The sequence below is a fragment of the Rhinoraja longicauda genome, chromosome 8, assembly GCF_053455715.1.
Source record: "Rhinoraja longicauda isolate Sanriku21f chromosome 8, sRhiLon1.1, whole genome shotgun sequence".
Taxonomy (NCBI): Eukaryota; Metazoa; Chordata; class Chondrichthyes; order Rajiformes; family Arhynchobatidae; genus Rhinoraja; species Rhinoraja longicauda.
In genome coordinates, this window is record NC_135960.1 from 458,165 (window position 1) to 476,482 (window position 18,318).

Genomic DNA, 18,318 nt, shown 5'->3' on the forward strand with positions numbered 1-18,318 from the left:
ACAAGCACACGCACGCACTTGCTAACACACTCATGCACGCACACCACTCACGCTCGCACGCACAAGCTAACACACACGTGTACACACCCACAAGCACACGCACGCATGCGCACACTTGCTAACACACTCATGCACGCACACCCACTCACGCTCGCACACACAAGCTAACACACACGTGTACACACCCATAAGCTCACAGATGCTAACACACTCACGCGCACACACTCACAACCAAGCGCACACACACACTCACACACTCACATGCGCGTACACACTCACGCACACATGCACAAACACAGACACACACACACAAGTGCACACATATTCACACGCTCACGCTCACACTTGCTCACACTCATGCACACAATGCCGGTGGTGCAGCGGGTAGAGCTGCTGCCTCACGGCGCCAGAGACCCGGGTTCTATCCCGACTACGGATGCTGTCTGTACGGAGTTTGCACGTTCTTCCTGTGACCTGCGTGGAAGCATTCTGTTTGTGGAAAGGATGTTGTCGAGCCGGAGAGGGCGCAGAGATGATTCACGAGGATGTTGCCAGGACTAGAGGGTGTGAGCTACAGGGAGAGGTTGAGCAGGCTGGGTCTCTATTCCATGGAGCGCAGGAGGATGAGGGGAGATCTTATAGAGGTGTACAAAATCATGAGGGGAATAGATCGGGTAGATGCACAGAGTCTCTTGCCCAGAGTAGGGGAATCGAGGACCAGAGGACATAGGTTCAAGGTGAAGGGGAAAAGATTTAATAGGAATCTGAAGGGCAACTTTTTCACACAGAGGGTGGTGGGTGTATGGAACGAGCTGCCGGAGGAGGTAGTTGAGGCTGGGACTATCCCAACGTTTAAGAAACAGTTGGACAGGTACATGGATAGGACAGGTTTGGAGGGATATGGACCAAACGCAGGCAGGTGGGACTAGTGTAGATGGGGCATGTTGGTCGGTGTGGGCAGGTGGGACTAGTGTAGATGGGCACGTTGGTCGGTGTGGGCAGGTGGGACCAGTGTAGATGGGGCATGTTGGTCGGTGTGGGCAGGTTGGGCCGAGGGGCCTGTTTCCGCACTGTGTCACTCTGTGACTGGATCCTCTCCACATCCATAGATTCACCACCTTTAGTGCCCCCCCCCCCCCCCACGTCCCCCCGCCCCCCCGCGCCGTCTCTCACCGTCAGCGCTCTCCTCTGTCTCCCCGTTGAAGCGCTCGTACGAGTCCCAGCGGATCAGTGGGTCGGCCGTGTTGTAGTCGACCGAAATGCCCAGCCCGTTCTCCAGGTACTCCATGCCTGGGGGAGGAGAGACAGGTCAGTGTGTGTGTGTGTGTGTGTGTGTGTGTGTGTGTGTGTGTGTGTGTGTGTGTGTGTGTGCGTGTGTGTGTGTGTGTGTGTGCGTGCGTGTGTGTGTGTGTGTGTGTGTGTGTGTGTGTGTGTGTGTGTGTGTGTGTTAGAGTGTGTGTGTGTGTGTGTTAGTGTGTGTGTGAGAGTGTGTGTGTATGTGTGTGTGTGTTAGAGTGTGTGTGTGTGTGTGTTAGTGTGTGTGTGCGCGTGCGTGTGTGTGTGTGTGGGTGTGTGAGTGTGTGTGTGCGTGTGTGTGTGTGTGTTAGAGTGTGAGTGTGTGTGTGTGTTAGAGGGGGTGTGTGTGTGTGTGTGTGCGTGTATCCCAGTGTGTGTGTGTGTGTGTGTGTGTGTGTTAGAGTGTGAGTGTGTGTGTGTGTGTGTGTGTGTGTGTGTGTGTGTGTGTGTGTGTATCCCAGTGTGTGTGTGTGTGTGTTAGTGTGTGGGTGTGTCTAGTGCCCAAGACCAGAGGGCACAGCTTTAAGGTGAGAGGGGCAAAGTGTCAAGGAAATGTGGGGGGCAAGTGTTTTACACAGAGGGGGGGTGGGGGCCTGGAACGCACTGCCAGGGGTGGGGGTGGGGGTGGGGGGTGGGGGTGGGGGTGGGGGTGGCGGTGGGGGTGGGGGCAGATACGATAGTGGTGTTTGAGGCGTTTGGACGGGCACACGGATATGCAGGGAATGGGGGGGTCTGGGTCACGGGATGGGCGGGGGGGAGTTGGTCTTGGGGTCATGTACAGCATGGACATTGTGGGCCGAAGGGCCTGTCCCTGTGCTAGACGGAGCTAATATGAAGCAGATGGGCCGAGTGGTCATTGGCTAGTCGTGGTGGTCAGGGGGGGAGGGAGATGCTGGGAAACCCACCTTGAATCTTCTCAGGACCAAAGGAGAAGATGAACTCCACCTTGAAATGCTCAGGGAACCTGTCATCTGTAGAAAGAGAGAGAGAGAGGGAGTGAGAGTGAGTGAGAGAGGGAGAGAGAGAGGGAGAGAGGGAGAGAGAGAGGGAGAGAGAGAGAGAGAGAGAGAGAGAGAGAGAGATGGAGAGAGAGTGAGAGAGTGAGAGAGAAAGAGAGAGAGACAATAGACAATAGACAATAGACAATAGGTGCAGGAGGAGGCCATTCGGCCCTTCGAGCCAGCACCACCATTCAGTGTGATCATGGCTGATCATTCTCAATCAGTACCCCGTTCCTGCCTTCTCCCCATACCTCCTGACTCCGCTATCCTTAAGAGCTCTATCCAGCTCTCTCTTGAATGCATTCAGAGAATTGGCCTCCACTGCCTTCTGAGACAGAGAGAGAACGTAAGAGAGAGAGAGAGGGGGGGAGATAGTTCCGGTAGTTGAGTGTAGTTCATTGTCCCGTGCACCGAGCGAGGTACAGTGAACAGCTTGTGTTGCGCGCTAACCAGTCAGCGGAAAGACAATACATGATTACAATCGAGCCACAGTCCACAGTGTACAGATACAGGAGAGATTAAGCGATTGAGTGAGAGAGACTGAGAATTAGAGAGAGAGAGTTTTGAGAGAGAGCGAGAGTGAAATATACAACATGGAAACAGGCCCTTCGGCCCACCGAGTCCGTGCCGACCAGCGATCCCCACACACTAACACTATCCCACACACACTGGGGACAAGTTACATTTACACCAAACCAATTAACCCACAAACCTGCACGTCTTTGGAGTGTGGGGGGAAACCGGAGCGCCCGGAGAAAACCCACGCAGGTCACGGGGAGAACGTACAAACTCCGTACAGACAGCGCCCGTAGTCAGGATGGAACCCGGGTCTCTGGCGCCGTGAGGCAGCAGCTCTACCCGCTGCACCACCGCGACCGCCCATGTTATCATCTCGGTAATAAAACCAGTGCCCTCACCTTTAAAGGCATCGTCCAGGTCGGCTTTGCCAAACACCACACTGAGGTCATGGATCGCACACGTATGGAACTGCACACGGAACGCGATCTCACGCGCTGGGCTGTGCTCACGCTTGTGATAGCACTTCAACTGCAAGGGAACAGAGACACTGGTCACTGCATCGGTCAAAGTGTCAGAGTCACAGAGACACAGGGACACAGGGACACAGATTCATAGAAACATAGAAACATAGACAATAGGTGCAGGAGGAGGCCATTCGGCCCTTCGATCCAGCACCACCATTCAATGTGATCATGGCTGATCATCCACAATCAGTACCCCATTCCTGCCTTCTCCCCATATCCCTTGATTCCGTTAGCCCTAAGAGCTCTATCTAACTCTCTCTTGAAAACATCCAGTGAATCGGCCTCCACTGCCCTCTGTGGCAGAGAATTCCACAGATGCCATAGAGTCACAGAGTGATACAGCGTGGAAACAGGCCCCTCGGCCCAACTCGCCCACACCGACCAACATGCCCCATCTACACTAGTCCCACCTGCCCACACCGACCAACATGCCCCATCTACACTAGTCCCACCTGCCCACACCGACCAACATGCCCCATCTACACTAGTCCCACCTGCCCACACCGACCAACATGCCCCATCTACACTAGTCCCACCTGCCCACACCGACCAACATGCCCCATCTACACTAGTCCCACCTGCCCACACCGACCAACATGCCCCATCTACACTAGTCCCACCTGCCCACACCAACCAACATGCCCCATCTACACTAGTCCCACCTGCCCACACCGACCAACATGCCCCATCTACACTAGTCCCACCTGCCCACACCGACCAACATGCCCCATCTACACTAGTCCCACCTGCCCACACCAACCAACATGCCCCATCTACACTAGTCCCACCTGCCCATACCGACCAACATGCCCCATCTACACTAGTCCCACCTGCCCACACCAACCAACATGCCCCATCTACACTAGTCCCACCTGCCCACACCGACCAACATGCCCCATCTACACTAGTCCCACCTGCCCACACCAACCAACATGCCCCATCTACACTAGTCCCACCTGCCTGCGTTTGGGCCATATCCCTCTAAACCTGTCCTATCCATGTACCTGTCCAACTGTTTCTTAAACGTTGGGATAGTCCCAGCCTCAACTACCTCCTCCGGCAGCTCGTTCCATACACCCACCACCCTCTGTGTGGACAAGTTACCCCTCAGATTCCCATTAAATCTTTTCCCCTTCACCTTGAACCTATGTCCTCTGGTCCTCGATTCCCCTACTCTGGGCAAGAGACTCTGTGCATCTACCCGATCTATTCCTCTCATGATTTTGTACACCTCTATAAGATCACCCCTCATCCTCCTGCGCTCCATGGAATAGAGACCCAGCCTGCTCAACCTCTTCCTGTAGCTCACACCCTCTAGTCCTGGCAACATCCTCGTAAATCCCTGGTTGTTTTAGCAACAACCTCATACAAAGTGCTGGAGTAACTCAGTGCGTCAGGCAGCATCTCTCCTGAGTTACTCCAGCACTCTGTCGTTTTTCTCTTTAGTTTAGAGATACAGTACGGAAACAGGCCCTTCAGCCCACCGGGTCCGCGCCGACCAGCGATTCCCGCACACTAACACTATCCTACACACACTGGGGACAATAGACAATAGGTGCAGGAGGAGGCCATTCGGCCCTTCGAGCCAGCACTGCCATTCAATGTGATCATGGCTGATCATTGACAATCAGTACCCCGTTCCTGCCTTCTCCCCATACCCCCTGACTCCGCTATCCTTAAGAGCTCTATCTAGCTCTCTCTTGAATGCATTCAGAGAATTGGCCTCCACTGCCTTCTGAGGCAGAGAATTCCACAGATTCACAACTCACTGACTGAAAAAGTTTTCCCTCATCTCTGTTCTAAATGGCCGACCCCTTATTCTTAAACTGTGGCCCCAGGTTCTGGACTCCCCCAACATTGGGAACATGTTTCCTGCCTCTAACGTGTCCAACCCCTTAATAATCTTATACGTTTCGATAAGATCCCCTCTCATCCTTCTAAATTCCAGTGTATACAAGCCTAGTCGCTCCAGTCTTTCAACATACGACAGTCCTGCCATTCCGGGAATTAACCTAGTAAACCTACGCTGCACGCCCTCAATAGCAAGATTATCCTTCCTCAAATTCTCAGGTCACGGGGAGAACGTGCAAACTCCGTACAGACAGCGCCGGTAGTCGGGATGGAACCCGGGTCTCTGGCGCCGTGAGGCAGCAGCTCTACCCGCCGCGCCATCGCGCCGTTCTCTTACCAAAACGTCTCCTTTCAGCATGAGTCCAGGCTGGATGGCGATGCTCACGGTCGGCAAACTCTCACCCGGAATGTGGCTGGTGGGGTCGGTCAAAGAGACAAACACTCTGTGATCATTTGTACAAGAGGAGAGAGAGAGAGAGAGAGAGAGAGAGAGAGAGAGAGAGAGAGAGAGAGAGAGAGAGAGAGAGAGAGAGAGAGAGAGAGAGAGAGAGAGAGAGAGAGAGAGAGAGAGAGAGAGAGAGAGAGAGAGAGAGAGAGAGAGAGAGAGAGAGAGAGAGAGAGAGAGAGAGAGAGAGACAGAGAGAGAGAGAGAGAGAGAGAGAGAGAGAGAGAGAGAGAGAGAGAGAGAGAGAGAGAGAGAGAGAGAGAGAGAGAGAGAGAGAGAGAGAGAGAGAGAGAGAGAGAGAGAGAGAGAGAGAGAGAGAGAGAGAGAGAGAGACTGAGAGAGAGAGAGAGAGACGGAGAGAGTGACAGAGAGGACGAGAGAGTGGGAGGGAGAGGTGGAGAAGGAGAGGGAGAGAGTGGGAGGTGGAGTGGGAGGGGGATGTGGAGTGGGAGTGGGAGGGAGAGAGTGGGAGGGGGGAGGGAGGGGGAGAGAGGGAGGGAGAGTGGGAGGGAGAGAGGGGGGGGAGAGAGGGAGGGAGGGGGGAGAGAGGGGGAGGGGGAGTGGGAGGGAGAGAGGGGGGAGAGAGGGAGGGAGAGAGGAGGGAGAGAGGGGGAGGGGGAGTGGGAGGGGGATGTGGAGTGGGAGTGGGAGGGGGGGAGGGAGGGTGTACGTGCGCCACTCACTAGATCCCCGAGGTGTAGACAGGTTGCATGCTCTGGTAAATCTTCAGGAAAGGCCGACACCCTGTGGAGAAAAGATGCAGATACAGGGAGCTGCAGAGGCTGGTTCACGAAAAAAAGACACAGAGTGCTGGAGTAACTCAGTGGGTCAGGCAGCATCTGTGGAGAACATGGATAGGTGACGTTTTGGGTCGGGACTGTTCTTCAGACTCAGAAGAAGAAAAAGACTCTGTGAGTGGAAGCATCGTTAGTGGGTGGGAGGGAGAGTTGGGCCGAATGGCCTCATTCTGCTCATCAAAATTACCACCAACTAGAGAGCGGTCCTGACCTCCCATCTACCTCATTGGAGACCCTCGGACTATCCTTGATCGGACTTTGCCGGCTTTACCTTGCACTGAACGTTATTCCCTTCTCCTGTATCTGTACACTGTGGACTGTGGCTCGATTGTAATCATGTATTGTCTTTCCGCTGACTGGTTAGCGCGCAACACAAGCTGTTCACTGTACCTCGGTACACGGGACAATGAACTGAACATAGAAACATAGACAATAGGTGCAGGAGGAGGCCATTCGGCCCTTCGAGCCAGCACCGCCATTCATTGTTATCATGGCTGATCATTCTCAATCAGTACCCCGTTCCTGCCTTCTCCCCATACCCCCTGACTCCGCTATCCTTAAGAGCTCTATCTATTCTCTCTTGAATGCATTCAGAGAATTGGCCTCCACTGCCTTCTGAGGCAGAGATCCCCTCTCATCCTTCTAAACTCCAGTGTACTGGACTGAACCAATGAGATGCTTACCTCCCTTGGATTCGAAGTTGGGAATACCGTGCATGACCACATAGTGGAGAAACAGAGGCTTGTTGTTCATCTTGATGTTTCCCGAGAGAAGTCCACTGAAGTATTGGACATACCTACACCGGGAGATACGGAGACCAATGTCAGTCAGGCAGCATCCGCGGAGAAACAACCCAACCCAGCCCAGCCCAGCCCAGCCCAACCCAGCCAGCACAGCCCAACCCAGCCCAGCCCAGCCCAGCCCAGCCCAACCCAACCCAGCCCAGCACAGCCCAACCCAGCCCAACCCAGCCCAGCACAGCCCAACCCAGCCCAGCCCAGCCCAGCCCAGCCCAGCCCAGCCCAGCCCAACCCAACCCAGCCAGCCCAACCCAACCCAGCCCAGCACAGCCCAACCCAGCCCAGCCCAACCCAGCCCAGCCCAGCCCAACCCAACCCAGCCCAGCCCAACCCCAGCCCAACCCAGCCCAGCACAGCCCACCCAGCCCAGCCCAACCCAGCCCAGCCCAGCCCAACCCAGCCCAGCCCAACCCAGCACAGCCCAACCCAGCCCAACCCAACCCAGCACAGCCCAGCACAGCCCAACCCAGCACAGCCCAACCCAGCCCAACCCAACCCAGCCCAGCCCAACCCAGCACAGCCCAACCCAACCCAGCACAGCCCAACCCAACCCAGCACAGCCCAGCCCAACCCAACCCAGCCCAGCCCAGCCCAACCCAGCCCAACCCAGCCCAGCACAGCCCAACCCAACCCAGCCCAACCCAGCCCAGCCCAACCCAGCACAGCCCAACCAGCCCAGCACAGCCCAACCCAACCCAACCCAGCCCAACCCAACCCAGCACAGCCCAACCCAGCCCAACCCAACCCAGCACAACCCAACCCAACCCAGCCAGCCCAACCCAACCCAACCCAGCCCAGCCCAACCCAGCCCAGCCCAGCCCAGCACAGCCCAACCCAGCCCAGCCCAGCACAGCCCAACCCAGCCCAGCACAGCCCAGCCCAGCCCAACCCAACCCAACCCAGCCCAGCCCAGCACAGCCCAGCCCAACCCAGCCCAGCACAGCCCAAACCAACCCAACCCAGCCCAGCCCAGCCCAGCACAGCCCAACCCAGCCCAGCCCAGCCCAGCCCAGCCCAGCCCAACCCAACCCAGCCCAGCCCAGCCCAGCCCAGCCCAGCCCAGCCCAGCCCAACCCAGCCCAGCCCAACCCAGCCCAGCACATCCCAACCCAACCCAGCCCAGCCCAACCCAGCCCAGCCCAGCCCAGCCCAGCCCAACCCAGCCCAGCCCAGCCCAACCCAGCCCAGCCCAGCCCAGCCCAGCCCAGCCCAACCCAGCCCAGCCCAACCCAGCCCAACCCAACCCAACCCAGCCCAGCCCAGCCCAGCACAGCCCAACCCAGCCCAGCCCAGCCCAGCACAGCCCAACCCAGCCCAGCCCAACCCAGCCCAGCCCAGCACAGCCCAGCCCAGCCCAGCACAGCACAGCCCAACCCAGCCCAGCCCAGCCCAGCCCAGCCCAGCACAGCCCAACCCAACCCAGCCCAGCCCAGCCCAACCCAGCCCAGCACAGCCCAACCCAACCCAGCCCAACCCAGCCCAACCCAGCCCAGCCCAACCCAGCCCAGCACAGCCCAACCCAGCCCAGCCCAACCCAGCCCAGCACATCCCAACCCAACCCAACCCAGCCCAGCCAGCCCAGCCCAGCCCAGCACAGCACGGGGCAGTTCAGAGACGCAGCGCGGAAACAGGCCCTTCGGCCCACCGGGTCCGCACCGACCGGCGATCCCCGCACACTAACACTATCCCACACACACTGGGGACAATTTACAATTTTACCAAAGCCAATTAACCTACAAACTTGTTCGTCTTTGGAGTGTGGGAGGAAACCGGAGCGCCCGGAGAAAACCCACACATAGAAACATGGAAAATAGGTGCATTCGGCCCTTCGTGCCTGTACGCACCGCCATTCAATGTGATCGTGGCTGATCATCCACAATCAGTAACCCGTGCCTGCCTTCTCCCCATACCCCTTGATTCCACTAGCCCCTAGAGCTCTATCTAACTCTCTCTTAAATCCATCCAGTGAATCGGCCTCCACTGCCCTCTGTGGCAGAGAATTCCACAGATTCACAACTCTCTGGGTTAAAAAGTCTCTTCTCAACTCAGTTTTAAACGGCCTCCCCTTTATTCTTAGACTGTGTGGCCCCTGGTTCTGGACTCCCCCAACATTGGGAACGGGGAGAACGTACAAACTCCGTACAGACAGCGCCCGTGGTCGGGATGGAACCCGGGTCTCCGGCGTTGGTAGGCTACCCGCTGTACCCGCTGTACCACCGTGCCAACGTTAACAAGGTGGGGGAGAGTTGTCCCACCCTGGCCGACCCCACGCCCGCCCCATCCCCGCGCTGTCCACGTTCTCACCAACCTCTCCTGTGATGGCTGGATCACCGACGATATTTTATCTTCGTAGAATTTCCTCATTGCAAATCGATCCAAGGCCTGGTCAGCACTGGGAGGGCAGGGGGCAAGAACATCAGTGATAGCAGCAGAATTAGGCCATTCGGCCCATCAAGTCCACTCCGCCATTCAATCACGGCCAATCTATCTCTCCCTCCTAACCCCATTCTCCTGCCTTCTCCCCATAACCCCTGACACCCGCACTGATCAACAATCTATCTATCTCTGCCTTAAAAATATCCATTGGCTTGAGAGGGTTTCATAGAAAACATAGAAACATGGAAAAAGGTGCAGGAGGAGGCCATTCGGCCCTTCGAGCCAGCACCGCCATTCATTGTGATCATGGTTGATCATCCACAATCAGTAACCCGTGCCTGCCTTCTCCCCATATCCCTTGATCCCACTAGCCCCGAGAGCTCTATCTAATTCTCTTTTAAATGCATCCAATGAATTGGCCTCCACTGCCCTCTGTGGAAGAGAATCCCACAGATTCACAACTCTCTGGGTGAAAAAGTTTTTCCTCATCTCAGTCCTAAATGGCATACCCCTTATTCTTAAACTGTGGCCCCTGGTTCTGGACTCCCCCAACATTGGGAACATGTTTCCTACATCTAGCCTGTCCAATCCCTAAAAGAATTATATACGTTTCTATAAGATCCCCTCTCATCCTTCTAAATTCCAGCGAATACAAGCCGAGTCTTTCCAATCTTTCATCATACGTCAGTCCTGCCATTCCGGGTATTAACCTACGCTGCACGCCCCCATTAGCAAGAATATCCTTCCTCAAATTTGGAGACCAAAACTGCACACAGTACTCCAGGTGCGGTCTCACTAGGGCCCGGTACAACTGCAGAAGGACCTCTTTGCTCCTATACTCAACTCCTCTTGTTATGAAGGCCAACATTCCATTGGCTTTCTTCACTGCCTGCTGTACCTGCATGCTTCCTTTCAGTGACTGATGCACTAGGACACCCAGATCTCGTTGTACGTCCCCTTTTCCTAACTTGACACCATTCAGATAATAATCTGCCTTCCTATTCTTACCACCAAAGTGGATAACCTCACACTTATCCACATTAAACTGCATCTGCCATGCATCCGCCCACTCACACAACCTGTCCAAGTCACCCTGCAACCTCATAGCATCTTCCTCACAGTTCACAATACCACCCAGCTTTGTATCATCTGCAAATTTGCTAATGGTACTTTTAATCCCTTCATCCAATTCATTAATGTATATTGTGAATAGCTGCGGTCCCAGCACCGAGCCTTGCGGTACCCCACTAGTTACTGCCTGCCATTCTGAAAGGGCCCCATTTATCCCCACTCTAACCTAGTTCCCTGACGGACTCCATGCAAGGCACCAGTGCAGTAGATGACCGTACCTGGCAGATAAGTTGCTGTAGTGCATGAACGCTGCGATGAGCACGCCCGTACGGCCACTGTTCCCCTGTGACAATGAAACAAGTCGGTCAATCCCCCGCACACGCCTCCCCCCTCAATAGACAATAGGTGCAGGAGGAGGCCATTCGGCCCTTCGAGCCTGTACGCACCGCCATTCAATGTGATCATGGCTGATCATTCTCAATCAGTACCCCGTTCCTGCCTTCTCCCCGTACCCCCTGACTCCGCTATCCTTAAGAGCTCCATCTAGCTCTCTCTTGAAAGCATTCAGAGAATTGGCCTCCACTGCCTTCTGAGGCAGAGAATTCCACAGATTCACAACTCTCTGACTGAAAGAGTTTTTCCTCATCTCGGTTCTAAATGGCCTCCCCCTTATTCTAAGACTGTGGCCCCTTGTTCTGGACTCCCCCAACATTGGGAACATGTTTCCTGCCTCTAACGTGTCCAACCCCTTAATAATCTTATACGTTTCGATAAGATCTCCTCTCATCCTTCTAAATTCCACTGTATACAAGCCTAGTCGCTCCAGTCTTTCAACATATGACAGTCCCGCCATTCCGGGAATTAACCTGGTGAACCTACGCTGCACGCCCTCAATAGCAAGAATATCCTTCCTCAAATTAGGAGACCAAAACTGCACACAGTACTCCATGTACGGTCTCACTAGGGCCCTGTACAACTGCACACAGTACTCCATGTACGGTCTCACTAGGGCCCTGTACAACTGCACACAGTACTCCATGTACGGTCTCACTAGGGCCCTGTACAACTGCACACAGTACTCCATGTACGGTCTCACTAGGGCCCTGTACAACTGCACACAGTACTCCAGGTGCGGTCTCACTAGGGCCCTGTACAACTGCAGAAGGACCTCTTTGGTCTTCCCTGGAGCGTAGGAGGATGAGGGGAGATCTTATAGAGGTGTACAAAATCACGAGAGGAATAGATCGGGTAGATGCACAGAGTCTCTTGCCCAGAGTAGGGGAATCGAGGACCAGAGGACATAGGTTCAAGGTGAAGGGGAAAAGATTTAATGGGAATCTGAGGGTCAACGTTTTCACACAGAGGGTGGTGGGTGTATGGAACGAGCTGCCGGAGGAGGTAGTTGAGGCTGGGACTATCCCAACGTTTGAGAAACAGTTGGACAGGTACATGGATCCTTCCTTTGTCCCGCCCCCCTGACATCAGTCTGAAGAAGGGTCTTGACCCGAAACGTCACCCATTCCTACTCTCCTGAGATGCTCCAGCATTTTGTGAAATAAATACCTTTGATTTGTACCAGCATCTGCAGTTATTTTCTTATAGGTACATTGATAGGATGGGGTTGGAGGGTTATGGGCCAAACGCGGGCAGGTGGGACTAGTGTAGATGGGGCATGTTGGTCGGTGTGGGCAGGTGGGACTAGAGTAGATGGGGCATGTTGGTCGGTGTGGGCAGGTGGGAACGATGAGGGGAGGGAAAGGGGGAGTGAGGAGGGGGCGGGGGGATTTCAGGGGATGGGGGCCAAGAGGGGTGGGAGGGGAGGGGGGGTTCCCCCTCTTGGGGGGGGTGGGGGGGGTTCTGCGTTACCCGGTTGTGCAGGATGACCACGTGCTGGAGATGGGGGGAGGGGATGGGGGGGCTTGGGGGTGGGGGGGGAGAGGGTCTGGGGGTGGTGGGGAGGGTTCCCTCTCTCGGGGGGGGTCAGGGGAGGGGGGGAGGCGGGGAAGGGGTGGGGTTTGGGGGGCGGGGGGGGGGGTCTGCGTTACCCGGTTGTGCAGGACGACCACGTGTTGGGGGTGACCGTGCAGCCAGGTGTCGATGGTCTTGCACGCCCGGCACAATTTGTCCAGGGGGGGGGGCGTGGAGCTCCGGCCACCCACACTCCTCCACCTGCAACGGCAGCGGTCAGCGGGTCAATCACCCCAACCCCCACCCCGACCCCTCACCCCCAACCACAACCCCCCCGACCCCCAACCTGACCCCTCACCCCCAACCCGACCCCTCACCCCCAACCCGACCCCTCACCCCCAACCCAACCCCTCACCCCCAACCCAACCCCTCACCCTGACTCTCACCCCCAACCCAACCCTTCACCCCGACCCCTCACCCCGACCCTTCACCCCCAACCCCCCACCCGACCCCTCACCCCCACCCAACCCCTCACCCCAACCCCTCACCCCCAACCCGACCCCTCACCCCCAACCCAACCCTTCAACCCAACCCTTCACCCCGACCCCTCACCCCCAACCCCGCACCCGACCCCTCACCCCCACCCAACCTCTCACCCCTCACCACAACCCCTCACCCCGACCCTCCACCCCCCCAATCCCTCACCCCCCGATCCCCCACCCTGACCCCTATCACCCCGACTCCCACCCCTGACCCCTCACCCCAACCCCCATCCCCTGACCCCTCACCCCCAACCACCCCCCCGACCCCACCCCCGACCCCTCACCACCACTCCCCGACCCCTCACCCCCGACCTCACTGCCAAATTCAATCAGTCCCTCAACCCCCCGCCTGCCCCCCCTCGCCCCTCGCCCTTCGCCCCTCGCCCCTCGCCCCTGCCCCGTGGGGTCAGAGTGCGGAGGGCAGGGGTCGCTCCCTACCTTGGGGGTGAGGGCGGTGAGGTCGTGCCGTTGCTCCGACAGGTTGAAGATCTGCGGGGAGAGAGAGGGGGGGGGGGTCAGAGAGTCACAGAGTGACTCAGCGTGGAAACTGGCCCCTCCGCCCAACCCGCCCAACCCACCCACACCGGCCAACCCGCCCAACCCACCCACACCGCCCAACCCGCCCACCCCACCCAACCCGCCCACACTGGCCAACCCGCCCAACCCACCCACACCGCCCAACGCACCCACACCGCCCAACCCGCCCACACCGGCCAACCCGCCCACACCGGCCAACCCGCCCAACCCACCCACACCGGCCCAACCCACCCACACCGGCCAACCCACCCACACCGGCCAACCCGCCCAACCCACCCAACCCGCCCACACCGGCCAACACGCCCACACCGGCCAACCCGCCCACACCGGCCAACCCGCCCACACCGGCCAACACGCCCACACCGGCCAACCCGCCCACACCGGCCAACCCGCCCACACCGCCCAAACCGCCCACACCGGCCAACACGCCCCATCTACACTAGTCCCACCTGGGGTCGACACAAAGTGCTGGAGTAACTCAGTGGGTCAGGCAGCATCTTGGGAGAGAAGGAATGGGTGACGTTTCAGGTCGAGACCCTTCTTCAGACAGACGTCACCCATTTGTTCTCTCCTCAGATGCTGCCTGACCCACTGAGTTACTCCAGCATTTTGTGTCCACCTTCGGTTTAAACCAGCATCTGCAGTTTTTTTCCCTCGTCCCACCTGCCTGCGTTTGGCCCATATCCCTCCAAACCTGTCCTATCCATGTACCTGTCTAACTGTTTCTTAAACGTTGGGATAGTCCCTCAACTACCTCCTCCGGCAGCTCGTTCCATACACCCACCACCCTCTGTGTGGAAAAGTTACCCCTCAGATTCCTATTAAATCTTTTCCCCTTCACCTTGAACCTATGTCCTCTGGTCCTCGATTCCCCTACTCTGGGCAAGAGACTCTGTGCATCTACCCGATCTATTCCTCTCATGATTTTGTACACCTCTATAAGATCTCCCCTCATCCTCCTGCACTCCATGGAGTAGAGACCCAGCCTGTGTGACCAGAATGATCACTGAGAGAGAAGGGGAGAGATCAATGAGGGTAGCGGGGGGTGGGGGGGGGGGGGGGGGAGGGTAGTGAGGAGGGGAGCATTACTTCAGAGAGACCCCCAGTCTCACACCCCTCTACCCCTCACCCCCAAATCCTGCTCCCACCAATCTCCCCCTCTGTGTGCCAGCATCGATGGACAGTTCAGTTTATTGTCCCGTGTACCGAGGTACAGTGAACAGCTTGTGTTGCGCGCTAACCAGTCAGCGGAAAGACAATACATGATTACAATCGAGCCGTCCACAGTGTACAGATACAGGAGAAGGGAATAACGTTCAGTGCAAGGTAAAGCCGGCAAAGTCCGATCAGGGATAGACCGAGGGTCTCCAATGAGGTAGATGGGAGGTCAGGACCGCTCTCTAGTTGGTGAGAGGACGGTTCAGTTGCCTGATAACAGCCGGGAAGAAACTGCCCCTGAATCTGGAGGTGTGCGTTTTCACACTTCTGTACCTCTTGCCCGATGGGAGAGGGGAGAAGAGGGAGTGGCCGGGGTGAGACTGGTCCTTGATGATGCTGCTGGCCTTGCCGAGGCAGCGTGAGGTGTAGATGGAGGCACAGAGGGCCACTCGTGCCCGAAGCTCGTTGAGGAATGTCCGATCGTGTGCGGGGGTCTCAGGTGGGTGAGGGTGAAGGTGGATGGTTGCCCTGAACCGGTGGGACCTCTGCTGGAGACTCTCCATCACACAACCACCGAGACTGCAGTCTGAAGGAGGGTCTCGACCCGATACGTCACCCATTCCTTCTCTCCACAGATGCTGCCTGACCCGCTGAGTTACTCCAGCACTCTGTGTCTATCTTCTCCCGCCAGCCAGCTTCACGATTCCATCGAGAGAGTGACTGCTCCAGAAACCCGCGAGGAATGAAGAGAACAATTCTCCGGCACGGTGGTGCAGCGGGTAGAGCTGCTGCTTCACGGCGCCAGAGACCCGGATTCCATCCCGACTACGGGTGCTGTCTGTACGGAGTTTGCACGTTCTCCCCGTCACCTGCGTGGGTTTTCTCCGGGCGCTCCGGTTTCCTCCCACGCTCCAAAGACGTGCAGGTTTGTGGGTTAATTGGTTTGGTGTAAATGTAAATTGTCCCCAGTGTGTGTGGGATAGTGTTAGTGTGCGAGGATCGCTGGTCGGCACGGACTCGGTGGGCCGAAGGGCCTGTTTTCGTGCTGTATCTCTAAACTAAACTAAATTTGACATGAGCTACAAACTTCGAGTGATTGCGGTGGTGACATTTAACCTGCCATAAGGTCATAAGCATGCACCCTCCGCTCTGCTGCTGCCAATCTCCTATCCCCCCCCATCCGGACCAAACTCAGATCCTGGGGGGACAGGGCTTTCTCCATCGCTGCTCCCACCCTATGGAACTCACTACCCCAAACCGTTAGAGACTCCTCCACACTCACCACATTCAAAACATCGCTGAAGTCTCACCTGTTCAGCACTGCCTTCAACCACTGAAGGTCACCTCACCCTCTGTCTCCTTTCTCTGTTCGTTTACTATTTATCTATTTATTCACTTCCCTATGTTCTCTAAATCCCTGTAAAGCGTCTTTGAGTATATGAAAAGCGCTATATAAATGTAATGTATTATTATTATTATTATTATTATAAGCGATAGGAGTAGAATTAGACCGTTCGGCCCATCAAGTCTACTCTGCCATTCAATCCGCCATTCAGGCTGGGACTATCCCAACGTTTGAGAAACAGTTAGACAGGTACATGGATAAGACGGGTTTGGAGGGATATGGGTGAAACGCATTCAAGACAGAGCTGGATAGAGCTCTTAAGGATAGCGGAGTCAGGGGGTATGGGGAGAAGGCAGGAATGGGGTACTGATTGTGGATGATCAGCCACGATTACGGTGAATGGCGGTGCTGGCTTGAAGGGCCGAATGGCCTCCTCCTGCACCTATTGTCTATTGTCTAACACAGGCAGGTGGGGCGTGTAGGGACTGTTTCCACACTGTATCACTATGTGACTCCTAATCTCCTTCCTAAAGGAACGTCCTTTAATTCTGAGGCTGTGCCCTCTGGTCCTAGACTCTCCCACTAGTGGGAACATCCTCTCCTCCACGTCCACTCTATCCAGGCCGCTCACTATTCTGTACGTTTCAATGAGGTCCCCCCTCATCCTTCTAAACTCCAGCGAGTACAGGCCCAGTGCCCACAAACGCTCATCATACGTTAACACAGTGCGTGATGGGACGGTGGGCACAGAGAGAACTTCCTCTGACCATCTTTGTGCTCTTTGTCCCACAAGAGTTTGATAGAACGTGTAGGAAGGAACTGCAGATGCTGCTTTAAACCGAAGAAAGACACAAAAAGCTGGAGTAACTCAGCGGGTCGGGCAGCATCTCTGGAGAGAAGGAATGGGTGACATTTCGGGCCGAGACCCTTCTTCAGAGATTCCTTCTCTCCAGAGATGCTGCCTGTCCCGCTGAGTTACTCCAGCTTTTTGTGTCTATCTCGAGATTGATTGAACACTACCATCGTTAGTTTAGAGATACAGAGAGGAATATAGAGAGGTTTAGAGCCTTAGATAGATCGTGAACAAACAAAGTCCTTTAGGAAGGAGAAGAGTGATACAGCGTGGAAACAGGCCCTTCGGCCCAACTTGCCCACACCGCCCAACATGCCCCAGGTACACTAGTCCCACCTGCCCACACCGCCCAACATGCCCCATCTACACTAGTCCCACCTGCCCACACCGCCCAACATGCCCCTTCTACACGAGTCCCACCTGCCCACACCGACCAACATGCCCCATCTACACTAGTCCCACCTGCCCACACCGCCCAACATGCCCCATCTACACTAGTCCCACCTGCCCACCCCGACCAACATGCCCCATCTACACTAGTCCCACCTGCCCACACCGACCAACGTGCCCCATCTACACTAGTCCCACCTGCCCACACCGACCAACATGCCCCATCTACACTAGTCCCACCTGCCCACCCCGACCAACATGCCCCATCTACACTAGTCCCACCTGCCCACACCGGCCAACATGCCCCATCTACACTAGTCCCACCTGCCCACACCGACCAACGTGCCCCATCTACACTAGTCCCACCTGCCCACACCGACCAACATGCCCCATCTACACTAGTCCCACCTGCCCACACCGACCAACATGCCCCATCTACACTAGTCCCACCTGCCCACACCGACCAACATGCCCCATCTACACTAGTCCATATCCATCCACACCTGTCCAGTGTTGACATTTCATGGAAACAAAGAAAACAGGTGCAGGAGGAGGCCATTCGGCCCTTCGAGCCAGCACCGTCATTCATTGTGATCATGGCTGATCATCCACAATCAGTAACCCGTGCCTGCCTTCTCCCCATACCCCTTGATCCCACTAGCCCCTAGCGCTTTATCTAACTCTCGCTTAAACCCATCCAGTGAATCGGCCTCCACTGCCCTCTGTGGCAGAGAATCCCACACATTCACAACTCTCTGGGTGGAGAAGTTTCTTCTCACCTCAGTTTTAAATGGCCTCCCCTTTATTCTTAGACTGTGGCCCCTGGTTCTGGACTCCCCCAACATTGGGAACATGTTTCCTGCATCTAGCTTGTCCAGTCCTTTTATAATTTTATACGTCTTTAT

The 18,318-nt window shown here is 56.2% G+C and overlaps 1 protein-coding gene across 1 annotated transcript in view; it reads right to left on the reverse strand.

Annotated features, from left to right (window-relative positions):
• The window catches only part of LOC144596124 (tensin-1-like), a 71,284-nt gene that overhangs the window by 2,186 nt on the left and 50,780 nt on the right, over positions 1–18,318 (reverse strand). Inside the window, 11 exon segments of the mRNA XM_078404302.1 lie at positions 1,174–1,290; positions 2,202–2,267; positions 3,215–3,344; positions 5,529–5,604; positions 6,320–6,380; positions 7,117–7,229; positions 9,542–9,625; positions 10,959–11,023; positions 12,726–12,815; positions 12,817–12,849; positions 13,569–13,619. Coding sequence (XP_078260428.1) covers positions 1,174–1,290; positions 2,202–2,267; positions 3,215–3,344; positions 5,529–5,604; positions 6,320–6,380; positions 7,117–7,229; positions 9,542–9,625; positions 10,959–11,023; positions 12,726–12,815; positions 12,817–12,849; positions 13,569–13,619 — 886 coding nt within the window.